The sequence below is a fragment of the Pituophis catenifer genome, unplaced genomic scaffold (genome assembly GCF_029215685.1).
Source record: "Pituophis catenifer annectens isolate HBS135680 unplaced genomic scaffold, rPitCat1.0.hap2 SCAF_4, whole genome shotgun sequence".
In the NCBI taxonomy this organism is placed as follows: Eukaryota; Metazoa; Chordata; class Lepidosauria; order Squamata; family Colubridae; genus Pituophis; species Pituophis catenifer.
This window is the reverse complement of record NW_027256884.1, coordinates 48,610,440-48,631,193: the sequence shown is the minus strand read 5'-3', so window position 1 is coordinate 48,631,193 and position 20,754 is coordinate 48,610,440. Positions and strand designations below refer to the sequence as shown.

Sequence of the window (20,754 nt, the reverse complement as noted above, 5' to 3'; positions counted from 1 at the left end):
TTAATTTGATTTATATGCCGCCCTTCTCCGGAGACTCAGGGCGGCTTACAATGCGTTAAGCAATAGCTTTCATACTTTTATATATTTATACAAAGTCAGCTTATTGCCCCCACAAACGAGGTCCTCATTTCACCTACCTTAGAAAGGATGGAAGGCTGAGTCAACCTTGAGCCTTGGAGAGATTCGAACCAGCAGTAATTGCAGGCAGCTGTGTTAATAACAGGGTGCTTAGACCACTGTACCATCAATTAAACCAGAAATCCACATTCCTCATAAATTGGGTATAGGGTTAATTTAGAAAAGTAAGCTAAGTGCATAAAAGACCACACCATTTTTAGCAACTACGTCAAAGTGTCATTCAAACTGTCATGTTATAATCTCTGCCTGAATTGTATTCATTGGCAGGATTAAGATGTGCACAAAAATAAATATGGAAGACTTCCTGACAGCACACCATGAGATGGGCCATATTGAATATGACATGGCCTATTCTGATCAACCTTTCCTGCTAAGAAATGGGGCCAATGAAGGATTCCATGAAGCTGTTGGGGAAATCATGTCACTTTCTGCAGCCACTCCAAAGTATCTGAAATCCCTTGGCTTACTAGAACCTACTTTTGAAGAAGATACAGGTGAGATGGCAGAGCATGCTGCCAGGTATTACCAGTTTAAGAACTATCATTGTAAAAATGTTATTATTGTACAGAGTGCTAATAGAAATCAGTGAAGATGAAAGACCAGGTAGAGAAATTATGTAATTAGCCTTGCTTCTTTGGGGAGTTATTTGGAAAAAACCTAGCTTTATTCTACCAATAAAACTCCTACTTTCAGTTATAAGGAACAGTAGGAACTTTGTGAACAATTACTTTGTATGATACCAATTTTTATTTTTATTTTTGCAATTTCAATAACATAAAATTTCTGCTTAATCCTTTCAATCAATTTTGTTCTTTTCCAGAAACGGATATCAATTTTCTGCTCAAACAGGCCCTCACTATTGTTGGAACAATGCCTTTCACTTACATGCTAGAGAAATGGCGATGGATGGTATTTGCTGAGCAAATCCCCAAAGATCAATGGATGAAGAAATGGTGGGAAATGAAGTAAGTAAAAGACACAACTAGAGAAAAATATGAAAAATCTCTGGAATGCTGATATGTTTTAGGTCAGTAAATATTTATTATTAGTAAAGAGTGATGGAAAGAGAACTTATTGAAAATTCATTTATTCTCTATTTCATTATCAGGTATATGGTACATTTGCCAAAACATGCTCTCCTGACAGAATGCTGTTATTATAGGGAACAATGAAAAAAAGGGATAGAAAACCAGTAAGATTTGAAGTCTCAAATATCTTATGATGATAGCTCTGAAATTTAACACTGTTTTAAGGGTAAAATAGATATATTGAGTTTTTGTTTGACTCTGTTAATTCATCCTTGAGATTTGGGGTTGTTCTGGCACTCCTTGTTATGGTCCACCAGCAGCCTGTGGAGCTGGCAGCGGAGTCGGACAGTGAGGAGGCTGGGAAGGAACATGGGCCAGTCCTGGAGGCTGGGGAAGGCCCGTATAAGGGCTCTGCGTCAGGGGCAGAGATGGGGTTAGGGCCATCTGGGAGTGAGGTACAGACTCCGGAGCCTCCAGGGTCGGACAGCAGAGAGGCAGAGGAACAGGAGGAGCCTGTTCCTAATGCGCTCATGCACAGAGCTGCCAGAAGGCATGAACAGTTAAAACAAAAGGGACAACTCAGAAGTAAGGCCTGGAGATGATTGGCCCCTCCCATAAGGCGTAAAAGAGAAGCAAAGGCACATGGGCACTTTGCAGGAAAGCAACGTTGTTAATTCTGTTCCCAGTTGGCATCTCTGTTTGATTCTGGAATCCGTGTGGCTTTGCCAAGTAGATCTTTGGCAGAGTGTCAAGGGAGATAAAGGTTGGTGATTATCCCAAAGGACTTCTCCCAAAGGACTTTTTGCAACTAATTGGGACTTAGCTGTGAATGAACGTAATTCACAGCTGTTGCAATAAAAGAGATTTTTGGGACTACTAGTGTGTTTTAATGACTCAGGAAGCCTAGGTCACAACACTCCTTGAGGCTTTGGTCTGCCTCCCCCTCAAGAAGCTATTGCTGACCCCACCACAATTTTCATCCAGTATTTAACTTCCCTTTCTGAGGGAAGGTTGTGGAGAAGGTAGTTGCACAGCAGCTTCAGCAGACCCTGAATGAAGTGGATTATTTGAACCCATTTTAATCAGGATTCAGGCCTAGTAATGGAGTGAAAACAGCATTGGTCATGCTTTTGGATGATTTTCTGGCAGGAGTGGGACTTGGGTAATTCATCTGTCCTTTACTTCTTGGCTGCCTTTGATACCATAGAACGTGTGGTTCTTTTCCTTCCTATGAAAATGGTGCCAGTCAATGTTAATTAGAAGTCAGAAATCCTACCTGCAGCCCCTAATATATGGGATGTCACAAGGCTTGGTACTCTCTCCACTCTCGTTTAATATTAGTTGTCACCATGAGTGGGGGTGTCATTCAGGGGTGGGATTGAAAATTTTTAGCAACTGGTTCTCTGCCTGGTTGCTAGGTGGCATGGCCATGGGGGCATGGCCTAGTCGGCTTCCTGCACCATGGCAGGAGAGTATTTTCACTCTCTCTAGGCTCCAGAGGCTTTCTTCAAGCCTCTGGGAGGGCAAAAACAGACTCCCCCGGACTCCAGAGGCCCTCCAGAGGCCAGAAACAGGCCCATTTCCAGACTTGCAGTACTTGTGGTAGGCCCATTTTTTGCCCTCCCAGAGCCTCGCGCAGGCCCTTCACTTATCTGGCATCCAAAATAGGCCATGTGGAGACTCCTGGGAGGGGCAGGACAGGGTGGGTGGGGTCGGTCAGTCCTTGCAACTATCAGTTCAGCGAACCAGATTAAAATTAACATCCGGTTTGCCCAAACCGGTCCAAACCAGCTGAATCCCACCCCTGGTATCATCAGTATGTTGATAATATTAAAATATACATCTCTGCCCCTGGAGAATTAAATAATGCCATTTATTTTTTTGTTTTGATTTTTTTTTGTTTGAGTTTGGAAACTGTAGGGGTCTGAATGCAGAACAGCAGACTTCAGCTGAACCCTGGCAAGACTGACAAGTGGCTTGGGTTTTCGGGCTTTCTGGAACTGGGATTTTACCATCTTTGGCTCTGATATGGTGGCCCTACTTCAGATGGGGACATCAGACATGCCTTCTAGGCTCATGATTCCTGATCAGCTTTCCAGGGAGGCCTTTGTACAACCATGTTATGAATCAGTTGTGCCCTTTTCTGGACAATACACTCTACTCAAAGTCATTCATGCCCTGATCACTCCAGAATGAATTATTGCAATGTAGTCTACATGGAGCTGCCCTTGAGGATTATGTGAAAGCTTCAACCGATGCAGAATGTGACTGCATGGACAGTTATGTGTATCTCTTGGTTGACACATTTTATACCTCTGTTTCATAAATTGTACTAGGTGCCACCCTGTATGCTAGTTTTGATGGACTGCCATTTCCTGATCATATCTACCCATCTCATCACACCCCTTTCCCCATGTGATGTTAGCTCCATCTCTATTAGTATTTTGGAAGGCCTGAAAATCTGGTTCTTCTAGCATATTGGAGATCCCACAGGAAGCCTGTGCAATGATTGTGTTATGTTTAGATGGGTGTTCTCCCATTATCTTTTTATTAACCATACTGATCTCATCTTTATTTATTTTTAAAAAAAGATTTTTAATTGTTGTGATATTGTTTTAACTGTTGGTGGTACACCATCCAGAGTCATGTTTAGTGAAATGTGCTGTCACAGAAATGCATTTATTAAATAAATAAGGAAGTAAAGTATTATTAAAAAAGGGCCAATCTGTGGTTTCTGGTGATGTCACATTGACATACAGTATCTCCTCCTGTGCTTGGAGAGTTAAAAAGAAGGTGTCAGACAGGCCCCAGCTATTTCCTAGGAAAGTTTTACTCCATAAATTTTGACTCCATAAGTTTTAGAGAAAAGGTACTTTTACTAAAGATGTTGAGTGCAGCATTGCTCAGGCAAGCTCTGAGGAAAAACCACATGAAAATCATATATTGAAAGCAATCCCCAGTGCCCAAAGCCCTCCCTGCTGGGAGAGCAGTCAAATCAGATCTTGTTCCAATGTTATGGGAACTTGGTGCCTCAGGCACTGTAAATTCCTTTCCCAGGACTGGTGTCCTTGAAGCTGAGCAGATGGCTCGGTTTGGCACCTCTGGTTCCTGTTAATGTCCATACTCCCCAATTTCCCATAGCATTCTTTCACACCCCAGTATGCTTCCCCTTTCAAATGCTCCCTCCCCCCTGGTTATAGCAGTTGCTAGCAAGCTTCAAAGAAAGTGAAGATGAGCAGCTGACAGAAGAGTCATCCAGCAACAAATAGGTGGCTGAGCTGATCCTAAAGGATGAGTTGCTGCATCCTTTTTGAAAGAAGGATTACTGCAATAGTTTGAAAACTCAAGAATATGCCAGCCTCAGTTATTTTCCCATCACAGGTAGCCATCACTTTATCTACTCCACTCCATTTCCAAGACATAATAACTTTTAACTTATAGAAAGGTGAAAGTAAAAAATGACAGGAGGAAAGCAGAGTTACGAACACTGAAAGAACCTTTTATTCTAAGTCCAACATTTAAGCTTAATTCAGGTTCTGTTCCACTTGTCCCTTATGTGAGTTATACAAAACAAGGCTCTGATTCAGGCTATTATTATATTTTCAGAAAGGTAAATATACTTGAGATGCTTGTCTTGAGGACAATGCTCTTTCTTTTATGTGAGGGATTTAGTCAATGTATGTGTAAAACTGGGACAAATGCTTTTATAATACATTGAGATTTTTTTAAGCAGTTGAATTCTTAATATAACATAGTGTCTGACTTTAAATCTTGCTTCCTTCTCAAATTCTAATGGAATCATTTCTCTTTTCTGCAGGCGAGAGATAGTCGGGGTTGTGGAGCCATTGCCTCACAACGAGGAATATTGTGACCCTGCTGTTCTATTTCATGTTGCCAATGACTACTCTTTCATAAGGTTTAACTTGTAACTTGTTATTTGCTTTTTTTATTTTTTATTAGTTTTGTTAAAAAGAACTTCGATTTCTTTTTGAATTCCTCAAATTGAAGCACCACTTTAAACTTTGCACAGCTCTAATCTCTTTTGACAAAACAGTGGTAAAAATAATGGTAATGTGGTAAGCAGATAGGCTGAATGAAATAACTTAATGTGATCAGCATTTTAATATAATAAAATTACTTCTATAAAACTAACTTTATAAAATGTTTTATTTATATAATTTCTATAGCTGCCCAATTTCAGACAAATGTTGATATTCTTACTGTAATCAGTAAATTGGTTTTATCTTCTCCCCTTCCCTTTTCTAGATATTATACAAGGACCATTTACCTGTTCCAATTTCAAGAGGCACTTTGCAAAGCTGCTGGTCACACAGGGGAACTTTATAAATGTGACATTTCTAATTCTACAAATGCTGGACGCATTTTGAGGTAAGTGAGAACTTGCTTCACAGTGTATCATTTGAAAGCTGTAGTGAAATAAATTTTTACTGTAGGCTCCAGAAACCATTGCAAGTATTGTTAGTTTACATTTGCTTTAAAAGAAGAAAGATGATAAGATGAAAATTAAGCCTCTCTTTTCACTGTCAACCCTGTAAGTTTTCAAGTTCCAAACATGCTATCATAGGTTTAGATTCTGGATGGAGAAAAAGCAAATGCTAACATCCACACGAACCCAAAATCTAAAAGAATCTCTCAATAATCCAAGTGACTTTATGCAGTTCTTATGGATTTTAGAGATATGTCATATTACCTGGAAATTGATGTTATAACAGCAATTGCACAGAGGAAGTTTTGTTCCATATTTTGTTGTATGTTTTAAGAGTTTTCTGGGATTCAAGGAGATTGCTCTTCACTCTATCATCAAGCATGCACAACTGAAAATCTGTTTAACTGTAACAGCTGAATTCTATTATCCTATTCATTGGAGATGTTTGCCACAGTCTTTGCTGGTGTGATTACAACTCACACAGAATACTCTTCCTTGAATTTAGTATGCCTTGTCTTCCCTTAACACAATGAGTCTAACAAGTGATCAAAATTTCCTATGTCTTTTTAAATACAGGGATATGCTTGCTTTGGGTAGTTCTCAGCCTTGGACAAAAGCTTTAGAAGGTATTACGGGAAGCCAAAAGATGGATGCAACACCGTTTCGTCACTACTTTGATCCCTTACTCAAGTGGCTGGAAAAAAACAACAGCAATGAAAATATTGGTTGGAATATAAATTGGACTCCATGTAGGTTTTGTTGTATGACATAATATATGTCCCTCTTTTTGGGGGGGAGGGCATCCTTGTCTATTGATGCTGCTCTTTGACCATTCCAGAGAAAGAACTGGAAAAAAAAAATCAGTAGCAATTTGAATTGTAAATAAGAATATTTTGAAGTATACATTACTATTTTAAGTTACTTATTTTTCTCTCTTTTTAAATCTAGATTCTAAGGATGCCATCAAAGTGAGGATCAGCTTGAAAACAGCACTGGGTGACGATGCAGTGAGTAGATGATGTCAGCTTGATTTCATTATTTGGGATTTATTTTAAGTAAAATGAAAATAGATCACAATGCAATCCTATGAAGATAGAAGATAATTTTTACCTTTAGGCAAGCGATAAAGGTATGATGGGAAAAATGGAGGAATCATGGAAAATAGAAAAAGTGTGGAGAAGCTTGAATTTTGGTGAACATTGTGTAAAAAATCAATGCATTTGGAAATCCCTTTGTCAAATTTTGAGCTTTCATACAACACACTATTTTTACTGATGCTTGAGACATTTTTTCCTTTTCTGGCCAACATCTCCAAGACATCTAAATTGATGCTCTGGACAGCATCACTTTTTAAAAAAGATTGTTTTTAATTTAAATTCCAGTCAGCCCTGATTCCAAGAGGCAGGCTGTTTCAATGTTTAATAGTTCTTACAGTCAGGAAATTCCTCCTTAATTCAACAGGTTCCCATCTTAAAAATAACCATCCATTTATTTATTTAGGTTTTGGTTCTACCCTCAGAAACAATAAAGAATAACTGAATAATTCTGTGCTTTTTACAACAGTCTTTCAGTTATTCAAGACAGCTATTTTATCTTCCTCCTATTAATTTTTGACAAAGAAAAGTTTTTCTCATTTAATGGTGAAAACTCCATTCACTTGCATGGGTGGGGGGTAGGGGGAAGAGAAAGGGGGAATCTCTGTAACCAGAGAATAGTTTGGAGGCTGATTCTATATTTGCAGAGATCCTAACATTGCATCTGAATTCAACTGTGTGTTTAGTTACATAGATGAAATCATGTATATAGAGATGATTCCAGTAAGGTGAAAGTAATTTGAAAAGTATTTTCAAGGGGTTGTATGTAAACATGCAACTGTCAATGTAATTGTCACCTTGAATTTACAGTACAATTGGGATGAGAGTGAAATGTATTTATTTAAATCAACCATCGCCTATGCCATGCAGAAGTACTTTTTAGAAGTCAAGAATAAAACAATGCTGTTTCAGTAAGTATATTGCCTTTTATCTTCAAAGGGGATTACCTTTATACTAGTTCATGACAGTAGTGTCTGCAAGTGGAGATCAAACAAGGCAAAATAACACTCCATTTATGGTGAAGTGTCCTTCGGTTGCACTGCCATGACCTTCATTTTGCCTTTCTTCCCTGAAGAGACCATTGATCTCTGATTACATCTAGATTTTATATGAGTATATATGTATATACCCTCATACATTCTAGACTACATTAATCCAGGATAGAAACAGAATAGTTTATGGTAACAGTCAATAATTAAAACTTTCATAATATATTTAATAATAAACTATCCATGGCAAAAATTAACAGATATTTGTTGTTGTTGTTGTTAGTTATGAAGTCGTGTCTGACCCATTGCGACCCCATGGACAATGTTCCTCCAGGCCTTCCTGTCCTCTGCCATCCTCTGGAGTCTATTTAAGCTCACGCCTACTGCTTCAGTGACTCCATCCAATCACCTCGTTCTTTGTTGTCCCCTTTTACCCTCAATCTTTCCCAGCATTAGGTTCTTCTCCAGTGAGTCCTCATTAGGTGGCCAAAGTATTTGAATTTCATCTTCAGGATCTGGCCTTCTAAAGAGCAGTCAGGGTTGATCTCCTCTAGGACTGACTGGTTTGATCACCTTGCAGTCCAAGGGACTTGCAGGAGTCTTCTCCAGCACCATAGTTCAAAGGCCTCAATTCTTTGGCTCTCAGCCTTTCTTATGGTCCAACTTTCACAGCCATACATTGCAACTGGGAAAACCATAGCCTTGGCTACATGCACTTTTGTTGGCAGGGTGATGTCTCTGCTTTTTAGAATGCTGTCTAGATTTGCCATAGCTTTCCTCCCCAGGAGCAAGCGTCTTTTAATTTCCATAAATGGTTTCCATAATTTCCATTTATGGTTTTAATAACCATAAATGGCTGCAGTCCCCATCTGCAGTGATCTTGGTGTCCCAGAAAATAAAATCTGTCACTACCTCCATTTTTTTCCCATTTATTTGCCAGGAATTGAGAGGGCTGGATGCCATGATCTTAGTTTTCTTAATATTGAGTTTCAAGCCAACTTTTGCACTCTCCTTCTTCACCAGCATCAAGAGGCTCTTTAGTTCCTCTTCACTTTCTGCCATTAGAGTGGTATCATCTACATATCTGAGGTTGTTGATATTTCTCCCGGCAATCTTAATTCCAACTTTTGTTTCATCTAGCCCACCTTTCCCAGGGCTGTGGGAGCCCCAGCCCTGTGGAATGAACTGCCCCCGGAAATATGTAAGATCCCCGACCTCCGGGTGTTTCGTTGCGCATTGAAGACCCTGTTGTTCCGCCAGGCCGGGCTATCAACATAATGATTTTAAATTGGGGTATTTTAAATTTTTGGGGTTTTAAACTGGCCAAATATATTTAATTATTTTAATTTTTAATCATTGTTGTGTCTTGTGTTTTTAAATTGGCTGTACACTGCCCTGAGTCCTTCGGGAGAAGGGCGGTATAGAAATATAATGATAATAATAATAATAATAATAATAATAATAATAATAATAATTATAATTATTATTATTATTATTATTATTATTATTATTATTATTATTATTATTATTATTATTATTACTCATGATGCGCTCTGCATATAAGTTAAATAGAGTCCTTGCCGGACTCCTTCCCCAATTTTGAACCAATCAGTGGTTCCGTGTCCAGTTCTCACTGTTGCTTCTTGACCTGCATATAGGTTTCTCAAGAGACAAATGAGATGGTCTGGTACTCCCATCTCTTTAAGAACTTGTCACAATTTGTTGTGATCCACACAATCAATGGCTTTAGCATAGTCAATGAAGCAGAAGTAGATGTTTTTCTATAACTCTCTAGCTTTCTCCATGATCCAGCATATGTTGGCAATTTGATCTCTAGTTCCTCTTCCTCTTCGAAATCCTGCCTGTACTTCTGGTAGTTCTTGATCCACATACTGCTGGAGCCTAACTTATAGGATTTTAGCATGTGAAATGAGTGCAATGGTGTGATAGTTTGAACATTCTTTGGCATTGCCTTTCTTTAGAATTGGAATGTAAACTGACCTTTTCCAATCCTGTGGCCACTGTTAAGTTTCCCAAATTTGCTGGCAAATTGAGTGTAGCAAAACTAATAATAATGACTAGTAATAATAAAGACGATGAAGACATATTAACCATAGGAAGAGCCCTCTCTCTCCAGAAGAGTCCTATCTTAAGTAATTTCTGGAATAGTGTAATAGTGTAATAGATGGGATTAGCTTTAATTTTAAAGGCTTAATTAATTAAATATATTAATTAATAATTAAATACATTATTAGTGGGAATTATTAATAGAAATGGAAATTCTATTTCCATTTGAAAACAGGAGAAAAAAAAGTAAATTCTCTTTGCCCACAATATCAGTTGAGCTCTATTTTCCATACTCTTTTTTGAAAAAAGTTTTTCAAAAACTTGTTGTTTGAAACTTGTTTGTTTTTATTTTATTTCTCATAAACATATTGTAAATGTACAGTCTCTTATCCACTGTTAATCATATATATACTCTTTACACTTTCATATTAATTCATTCCTCATCCTAAGAAAAAGTTTAAACATATTCAAATATATTCGGGGTTGCTTGTCTACTCTTTCTTCTCCCTTGTTTTACAATGATCCTTCTTCTCCTTCTCTCTTTCCATTCCCTCCCTTCTTCTATCCTTTCCTACTTTCTTCTTTCCTCCTCTCCTTCCTCTTCTCTCCTTCCCCTTCCTTTCCCCCACTCCTCCCTTCTTCCCCCCTTTCTAACCTTCTCTTCTACTCTTTTTTCCCTCCCTTTCTTCTTCTCCTTTTCCCTTTCTTCTGTTCCTCTGTCTCCTTCTCCCCTCCTATTTTACCCTCTACTCCTCTCTCCATTGTTATATTTATTTTCAATTCGATATTTTCCCTATTGGTATTTGTGCAGCCCCAATTTTTTATTAATATATACTTTCTTTTCAATTTCTTTTCTATTTTACCAATTTCACATATATCATCATAGTTGTACATTTATGTAATAACATTTTTTCCTTCCCCACCCCCTTCCCCCTTTTTCATTTACATCCAGGTGTCATCTGGGTTTCTATTCCCTTTTTGTCTTCTCTCTCATTTACTTTTACACTGTCTAATTTATTAATATGTCATCTTTTATTCATATTTCTTTTCTAACCATGCATAAAATCATTTCCATGTCTTGAAATACACCAATTTTTCTTTATCTTTTATTCTTAATGTTAGTCTATTCATTTTTGCACATTCTAAAATCTTGTTTAATACTTCACTTTCTGACGGGATTTTTTCTGCCTTCCAATTTTGTGCAAATACAATTCTTGCAGCTGTTATTATGTGTATAATTAAAGATGTATCTTCTTTACTATATCTCTCCAGTAAAGTACCCAATAAAAAAGTCTCTGGTTTTAATTCTATACGCTGGTGTACCATTTCCTCTAACCATGCCTGTATTCTAACCCAATATTTTTTTGCTTCTGTACATGACCACCACATATGATCCCGGCAATTGCAAAGATTTCCAACATTTAGCTTATTTATCCTTAAACATTTTTGCTTACCTTTCTGGTGACATATGCCATCCATAAAACATTTTATATAGGTTTTCTTTATATGCAGTTGCCATTGTTAATTTATAATTCCTTTCCCATAGTTGTTGCCATTTCTCTAATTCTATTGTATAACCAAGGTTTTTTGCCCATGTTATCATTGTCTCTTTTACTTCTTCATCTTCTAATCTAATTTGCAATAAGTAATTATACAATTTCTTAATCATTTTTTCATCTGTCCCAGTCATTATCTCGTCCAGTTCTGATTTTCCCAAATTGAAGCCATACTGCCTCAAGTCTTTATCATATCTTGATTGTATTTGCAGTCGTGTATACCAATCTGTCTCAATCCCTTGTTTTTCTAGTTCTTGTTTCTGTTTTAGTTCTCCCTTCTCTGTTGAGATGTCCTTATATCTCACGATATTTTCCATGTTAATCATATTTGGGTGTGTCAATGCTTCTATTGTTGAAAGCCACATTGGTATTTTCATATAATGTTTTTCTTTCACTCTCTCCCATACTGTTAACAAACCATTCCTTACACAATGTTTCTGGAAGTATCCATATATCCTATTTTTCCCATACCATAGATAAGCGTGCCAGCCTAGTTGCAAATCATGTCCTTCCAAGTCAATAGTCTTATATTTCTCAATAAGATCCATTCTTTAATTCAAGTTAACATCGCCGCTTGATGATACAATTCCCAATTTGGTAGACCAAATCCTCCTCTAATTCTGGAATCTTGAAGCAATTTAAGGTTAATTCTTGCTTTTTTTCCTTGCCATATATACAGTATTTCCACATCATTTTGTTCAAATTTTCAAAATATTTTTTCTCCAACTTTTTTTTTTTTATTTGATTTTTATATCGCCCTTCTCCAGCAGGATTCAGGGCGGTGAACAGCCGAGATAAAACAGAGCATACAAAATTTAAAAAACAGTTTAAAAGGTAATTAAATAATTTCGGCCCACAATTTAAAACAACCCAATTAAAACCAATTTCAAAATAAACCGAACGGATGGGATCAAGCCAGCCCGGCTAGATGAAATAAATGAGTTTTCAGGGCCCGATGAAAAGTCTGGAGGTCTGGTATCGTGTGTATCTCTGGGGATAGGTCGTTCCAGAGGGCGGGTGCCGCCACAGAGAAGGCTCTCCCCCTGGGGGTCGCCAGCCGACATTGTCTGGTGGACGGCAACCTGAGGAGGCCCTCTCTGTGCAAGCGTACTGGCCGGTGGGAGAAGGGAGAACTAAAACAGAAACAAGAACTAGAAAAACAAGGGATTGAGACAGATTGGTATACACGACTATTGGCGGCAGAAGGCAGTCTCGTAGATAACCCGGCCCTAAGCCATGGAGTGCTTTAAAGGTGGTCACCAACACCTTGAAGCGCACCCAGAAGACCACCGGGAGCCAGTGCAGCTCGCGCAGGAGAGATGTCAAATGGGAGCGCCCCATCGCTCCCATAATCCCCCGCGCGGCCGCATTCTGGACCAGCTGGAGCCTCCAGGTGCACCCCAAGGGGAGCCCGGACTTTATTGGAATCATTTGAAAGAGAAACAAAATTCTTGGTAATATATTCATTTTAATTAATGCTATTCATCCCATTAGTGATAATTGCAAGTTTTTCCATTTCTCCAAGTCTATTTCAATTTGATTTCTCAATTTATAATAATTATCTTCCTTCACAGTTATATACCTTGAAGTTAATTGGATGTCCAAATATTTCACTTTCTTCACTACTTAAATATCTAACTTCTCCATTAATTGATTCTTTTGTTTTTCTCTCATGTTCTTAACTATAATTTTTGTCTTATTTTTATTAATTTTCAGTCCCGCTACTTCACCATATTCTTCTATTTGCTCAATTAACTTTGGACCTTTTTCTGTTGGTTCTTCCATAATAAATCATCCGCAAATGCTTGTAGTTTATATTCTTCTTTTTTTATTCTCATTCCTTTTATTTCTTTATCTTGTCTTATTTTTCTGTTTAAAATTTCTAATGTCAAAATAAATAATAATGGAGATAGCGGACATCCTTGTCTGGTTCCTTTTCTAATATCCACTTTTTCTGTCATTTCACCGTTTACAATTACCTGGTTGTACCATGGTGCCAAGGTTATAGTTTTAACCATGTTTATAAACCTATCCCCAAAATCCATCATTTGTAATTGTGTAGTCACATAACATTTCTGTGCATCTAAAAATAACAATGCCATTTGTTTCTCTGAGTGTGCTTCATAGTATTCCAGTGTATCCAATATAATTTGTATATTATCTCTAATCTATCTTTTAGGTAAAAAGCCATTCGGATCTGGATGTATAAACTAATTTAACAGCCTCTTCAATCTTTCTGCCATAATTGATGCAAAAATTTTGTAATCCACATTTAATAATGAAATTGGTCTATAATTCTTTATTTGTTGTAAGTCTGATTCTTCTTTTGGTATAAGAGTTATATATGCCTCCATCCATGAGTTCGGGACCTTGGATTCTAATAATAAGTCATTAAATACTTGTAACATTATGTTGCTTAATACATCTTGTAGTCTTTTATATAAGTCTGCTGGTAATCCATCTGGTCCTGATGTTTTGCCATTCTTCTGTTTTTTAATTCCCTCCATCAATTCCATCATCGATATTCTTTCTTCTAATGATTTTTTAAATTTTTCTGGAATTTTAGAGATTATCGCTTTTTCTAAGTATTGTTCTATCTTCCCTTCTGGCACCCTCTCTTGCTGATATAGACTCTTATAGTATTTCTCAATTATCTTTTCCGCATTTCGACAACATATCTTTCCATCTTGATTTAATAGTTCACTTATCAATTTCTTTCCTTTTTTCCTTTTTCATCTTGTATGCCAGCCATCTTCCTGGCTTATTCGCATTTTCAAAGAAATTTTGCTTTGTTGATTTTATTTTATTTGCCAGGTCTTCATTTTCTACTAAGTTCAATTTGTGTTTTTGCAAGTCCTTCAAGTTTTTAATTTTTTTGTCCTGTGGATTTTTCTGTAAATCTTTCTCTAATTTCTTATACTCCTCCTCCAACTTCCTTTGAGTTTGTCTGTTCTGTTTGTTCTGTTTTCCTAAATTTGTCATTGCCAATCCTCTAATATATGCCTTCCTAGTATCCCATACATTTTGCAGTGATGTATCTTCTTTTCTGTTTTCTTTGACGAAAAAAGTCAGTTCTTTTTCATTTAGTAAATTTTGACTTAATGTCCATCTCATTTTTTTCTCTGCCCCTTCCATGACATTGTTATTGGGTTGTGATCTGCCCATATACTTGTTTCTATATCAATCCTGTATATCTTAGATATTAATTCTGTTGACATCCACATCATATCTATTCTTGACCATGACATGTGCCTATTTGAATAGAATGTAGATTGCTCCTCCTTTACATTTCTTTTTCTCCATGCATCTTGTAAACTTAGTTCCTCTATCATTGTATAAAATGCTTTAGGGAGTGTCTTTCTTAATTTTTTATTCACTTTTGTAGATTTATAGTCTAACTCATTATTGAAAATCACATTAAAGTCTCCTGTTATACAAATATCTTCATATTCCAATATTTTCCTGTGTAAAATTCCTCTTGATTTTCATTTGGAGCATATATCCCCACTAATAATATTTTTTTATGGTTCATTACTATTTCTACCATTAGTATTCTTCCTTCCTCATCCTCAAATATTTGTTTAGATTGAATTGTCTTTTTAATATAAAAGGCCATTCCTCTTTTGCTTTGGGAAGCCAGTATTGTGTATAATGTCCCCAATTTTATTTGCTCCAAATTTTTTTATGTTGCTTTCTAATGTGAACTTCTTGTAAACATATGATTTCTAATTTTAACTTCTCTAATTTATTAAATGTTCTTTTTATTTTTATTGCCGAATTTAATCAATTTATATTCATTGATATTATTTTGATTTCTTCTTCCATTTCTTATTTGTTTACTTGTTTTGTAGATCTAGTCATTCTTATCTTCCTTTGCTCTTTAACTTCTTTCGGTCTTGCTCTTTCTCATATCACTCTTTCTTCTTGTTCTTTAGCTGTCTCTTTTAGTAGTTCTGTTTTTTTCCTCCTGGAATCCATCCCCTTTTTCTTCACTCAGTTTCTCTTCCTCTTGAAATCCTATGTACTGTCCATAAAATACTTCTGCTTTCTCTATTGTATCTAGTCTGTGTCTTTGTTCCTGCCAATTCACCAATATTCCTTCTGGTACCAACCATCTGAAATTCACTCCTCTTTTAATCAAACATTTCGTAAGAAATTCATATTCTTTTCTCAGATTTCTGACTCTTCTTGGAATTTGTTTCAGTGCCACTATCTCTCTACCTTTGTACTTTATTGTCACATTTCTCATCAATTGCAGTATCTCTGCTCTCAATGTTTTCTTGGTAAATCTGACATGAATTTCTCTAGGTAGATTGTTTCTTATTGCATACCTTGTATGCACTGTATATATCTTGTCAATTCTGCTTAATATCTTTTCTTTACTCTCTTCCATTGCTTCCGCTAATATCTCAATTTTCTCTGCTAGATTCTCTCCTTTTTCTTCTTCAATATTTTGAAATCTTAAATAATAATCAGCTTTATCCATTTCCAATGATATAATTGTCCTTTCCTGATTCTTATCAGTGGTTGTAAATCTATAATTCATCTCGTCCAGTTTTTTCTCCGATGCTTCTTTTTCTTCCACTTGCATCAGTTGTCATTCATTTTTCCCTATCATCTCTTTAACTTCCTTTAATTCTCCATCCATTTTTTTCCTATTTTCTCGTCTATTTTATTTATTCTTTCCTTAAGATCTTCATATATAGTCTGTAGCATATTTTTTAATTCCACATTGGTTTTTCTCTTGCTGTGTTGTAGTTTCTGCTGTCTTTTGCCTCGTAGAGCCAGATGCTGTTGATATTGATGGTGATGATAGATGTTGTGTTATTTTCTTCATCTTGTTTCTTTGATTCACATCACCCAATTTGTAACCCAAATAATCCAAGCTCTCCTCCTTGTTTAAATTCAAAATTTAAAATCTACTCCAAAATCAAACTTTTCAGGTACTTGTTACCCTAATCCACATGTGTTTAAACACATGTTTCTTTCTTATAAAGAAAGAAAAAATGCAGAATCTCCATAAAAAAGGAAAACAAAGACAAACATTCAATAATGAAAATTTAAAAACCAAAACGTGCTAAGAACAGGGTCATTCCACTCGTCTTCTCCTTTGTTCAATTTATTTGTTTAATTTTCTCTAACACCACTAGATGGCACTGCAGTTTACTACCAATAGTCTTAAAGTTATAGTCAATCCAATTTTCATCTTCCAAATACAAATACAAATCTCAAAATTTCAAAAATCATTCACTGCAAAAAAGCCACTTTGCCCAATCTGCTTTCTGATTTTTAAATCAAATTTTCAACTTTGTCAATTTTGTCTTCATTAATGGCATCCGCTTTTTCGCTACTATTACCAGAAGTGGGGAGATAGCCCTGTATCCACTCCCTCCTCTCTTCCCTCTCCTCTTTTGCCGTTCTCTTTCAAATAAAGTTTTTTAAAGTCAGGGAGTAAATTAAAAAAAAAGGAATCTTGTTTCCAAGACCACAGTTCAATCTCACCCAGATTATTCACCTTGCTTTCTTCTTCTTTCTGTTTGTGTGGCCGCCCCGGCTTGTGACAGCTCCCGGAGAAGAGGCGTGGCCAGCATCACGACGATACGGCATGTAACTTCAGGGCTCTGAAGAAGCGCCGATATCTCAGCCATTTTTGGGGGTCTCAAGAGATCATAGCCATCTTGTAGGGGCGGCGAGAAATGGAGGCACGGGCTGGCACGAACAGGGAAATCGCAAATTCCCTGAAGTGCTGGCAAATAGCCTCCGACTCAGTGGTATTTTCCGTACACCTAGAACACAGGTGTCAAACTCACAGCATCACATTCATAGAACTGGGGTGGGCATGGCTGGTGTATGGCCACCAGTTTGACACCCCTGTCCTAGAATGTTTCATATGGCTCAGTTGAACAGTGGAAAAAGAGGAAGGGAGAAAGGAGAAAAGGAAAAGGAGATTGTAAAGAAAATAGAACAGAACAGAACAGAACAGAACAGAACAGAACAGAACAGAAGAATATAGAGGAAAATATCTGATATGAAAATATGTGTGACTGGAACAAGATGTTGCTTTACTCTTTCTAATCATTTGTGCAAGGCTGCCAGAAGTATAGATTCAAATAATTTGATCCTGGAGGAAAAATTCTTATTTTCTATGTGAAGAATATTAAGTTAATTTTAGTTATTGGTATCAATTTATTTTGATTCAAACTAGATATTTCATAAGAAGATTAAATATGTACTTTTTGGATTATTTGAGCTCATTTTCCACCTTTTTGCATATATAAATATCTATTATGTGGTCAATGTTTGCAATTCACATATTCCAATAGGAATAGGACAATAGGAAGGATACCTTTGTTGGCATATAATTTGGATCAAATATTAACACAGATAGTTCTAAGCCTGAATATTTCTAATCAATACAAATTTCTTTCCCACCAGAACAAATAATGTCCGTGTGAGTTATGTGACACTGAGGATCTCCTTTTATTTTACAGTCAGCATGCCAAACAATACTTCAGAATTGGTTCCTAAATCTGAAGTGGAAGAAGCAATCAGGTGAAACTTTGGACTGTAAACAAATAAATAGGGTCAGGGTGATTTGTACTTGGATGGGAATATCAGGACTATAAATTTAAGATTGTTAAGTCAAAAAAATATCCCAGAAGAACCATGGTAGTAAACCACTTCTGTGTTGTTTTCAAGGAAATTCATGGATGTATTTCTGATGTCATCAGTCAAAACACAGCAACATTTTTAATGCAGGAAAATAGAGTAAATATTGTATGAATAATTGGAAAAATTGGCATAAAGGCAACATTAAATTATCTTGTTTTATATTGTTGGAAGAAATGTCCATCTGGGTTCAGTTCCAAGTGGGAAGAAAGTCACTGGAAACATGGAGACTGCTTGGAAAGATGGTTTAATGGTGGACAGGATCACATATTTTGAGGTCCTGGGCAAAAAAGAGCACATAGGATATATATACATGCTCAAAAAAATAAAGGGAACACAAGCAGAAGACATCCGAGATCTGAATGAATGAAATAGCCTTATTAAATACTTTGTTCGTTACATACAGTAATTTTGTGTTCCCTTTAGTTGTTTGAGCAGTGTATAAACTACTGTATGTAAAGAACAAAGTATTTAATAAGGCTATTTCATTCATTCAGATCTCGGATGTCTTCTGCTTGTGTTCCCTTTATTTTTTGAGCAGTATATATATATCTATCTATCTATCTCAGTGGTGGGTTGCTCCTGGTTCGCACTGGTTTGCAAGAACTGGTAGTAAAAATTTCTAGTAATTCAGAGAACCGGTAATAACATTGGCTGGCCACGCCCCTGAACTGGTTCCCGGCCCGGTTGCCACTTGCTTACCCAACCCACCTCATCAGAGGCTTTTTTTTTTTACTTTTAAAAGCATTTTTTCTACAACCTCTTCAGCCGCATAGGCTGTAGGAAAAAAAATGCCTTTAAAAGCCTCTGGCAATCCCAGCTGAGTTGCCTGATCGTCAGAGGCTTCTAAAAGCATTTTTTTCTACAACCTCTTCGGCCGAAGAGGCTGTAGGAAAAAAAAATGCCTTTAAAAGCCTCTGGTGAGCCCAGCTGAGTTGCCTGATAGATCTATACTGAAATATACATATGCTCCCTCCCACATGGTGGGGTAGATCAGGTGCCTTGATAGAAAAACACTTAATCTCTCCCCTGGCTCAAGCTGATGAAGGGAGGAGAACTTGTGGCTCAGAGGTTAATGCAACTATCTATCTATCTATCTATCTATCTATCTATCTATCTATCTATCTATCTATCTATCTACCCAAGGGTAACTTTGTAGTGTCTTGAGTCCCAAGCTTGGTTGAATCTTGCTGGGTGATGTAATCTCCCCAGGTGCCATGTGGTGAGTTCTGTTGCTAGATGGGTCCAGGGCTAATCCTATCATGTCCTGAGGACCATGTCTTAATCCCATCACCCTCGACCTGAAGGTGGGGGCAGGGAGCTGCAAGGAGCTGCTTTGTCTTTAAAACATGTTTCTCCCTTTCTCATCCAAGGAAAAAGGCCAAACTAAACAGCAGAAACTGTATGTGTAAGAGAGAGAGAGAGAGAGAAGGGAGGGAGGGAGGAAGGAAAGACGGACGGAAGGAAGGAAGGACAAGCATCTAATACTTGTTATGCATATCACTGCAGGGTCACTTTACAATTTCAATAAACGCTTTAGTAGAATGCCTGGAAATGTTTTAAAGAAAATTTCCGACTTCATTTACAGTCTGTCTCGGGAACGTATCAATGAAGCTTTCAAACTGACTGATCAAACTTTGGAATTTGTTGGCCTCTTACCAACATTGGCACCACCTTATGAATCACCTATAATGGTGTGGCTTGTAGCATTTGGAGTTGTGATTGGTCTCGTAGTGATTGGAATCATCACCTTGATCATTATTGGACAGAAAGATCGAAAAAAGTAAGTGCTATTTATGGATGTTTAGTCTTAAATCAAGGTTCATTTTGTATGATATACGACAGTGTTTCTCAACCTTGTGAATTTTAATATAGGTGGACTTCAATTGCCAGAATTCATCCTTTCTCAGTTCATCTATCTCACTGGTACTTTTAACCAATACCTATCATGTCTCAAATGCTTGTCAAGACTGATAAAAGCAGAATTTTACTAGAAAAACACTGTTTTCTGTACACATGCTGATAGTTTTTAAATAGTTAAATATTAATCAATGTATTATTTTTATGTGCAGGAAAAAGAAGGCAGCAAAAACTGATGCTATTGAAACTGCTGACATTCATGAAGATTGTGGACAAAGTAATTCAACATTTCAACTTGATGAAGCTGCCACAACTTTCTAAAAGCAACCAAATAAATGGACTTGCCCTACATATTTTTGCATGTTTGTGGCCAACACACTAACATACAAAAGGACACATTAATATAAATAATGCTAAAAATAAAGGCTCTGTAAACCAGAAATGGATTTGTGGAGCATGGATGAATTTGTGTAACTCAGTTAATATTCTCTCCCGCCACATTTTTTTTATTATTATTAACTAAGCAGTTGTGGGTTGCCACTTCTGGCTAAAAACATTTGATAAGTTTTTTTTTTCAAAAAAACTTTCATATTTCCTATGAAAATATGAAAAATAAAAAATCATGGAAAAAGAGACAGACACTTATTTTATTTTATTCTATTTATTTTATTAAATTTCTATACTGCCCTACTCCTGAAGGACTCAGGGCGGTGAACAGCCACAGGATAAAACACACAAATACAAAAATTTAAAATAGAATAAAAACAAATTAAATAATTTGGCTGAACAAATTTAAAATACCCCATAATTTAAAAACAAATTAAAATTTACATTTAAAAAGGGGAGAAGATTTAGGCCAGGCCAACTTGATGAAATAAAAAAGTCTTAAGCATGCGACGGAAGGTG

The 20,754-nt window shown here is 36.7% G+C and overlaps 1 protein-coding gene across 1 annotated transcript in view; it reads left to right on the top strand.

Annotated features, from left to right (window-relative positions):
* The window catches only part of ACE2 (angiotensin converting enzyme 2), a 46,036-nt gene extending 25,867 nt beyond the window's left edge, over positions 1-20,169 (top strand). The window contains exons 9-18 of the mRNA XM_070943112.1: positions 406-632; positions 959-1,103; positions 4,984-5,082; positions 5,433-5,555; positions 6,190-6,362; positions 6,562-6,620; positions 7,518-7,618; positions 17,755-17,871; positions 19,577-19,771; positions 20,061-20,169. Coding sequence (XP_070799213.1) covers positions 406-632; positions 959-1,103; positions 4,984-5,082; positions 5,433-5,555; positions 6,190-6,362; positions 6,562-6,620; positions 7,518-7,618; positions 17,755-17,871; positions 19,577-19,771; positions 20,061-20,169 — 1,348 coding nt within the window. The remainder of the gene's footprint in view (positions 1-405; positions 633-958; positions 1,104-4,983; positions 5,083-5,432; positions 5,556-6,189; positions 6,363-6,561; positions 6,621-7,517; positions 7,619-17,754; positions 17,872-19,576; positions 19,772-20,060) is intronic.
* Positions 20,170-20,754: the final 585 nt, after the last annotated feature.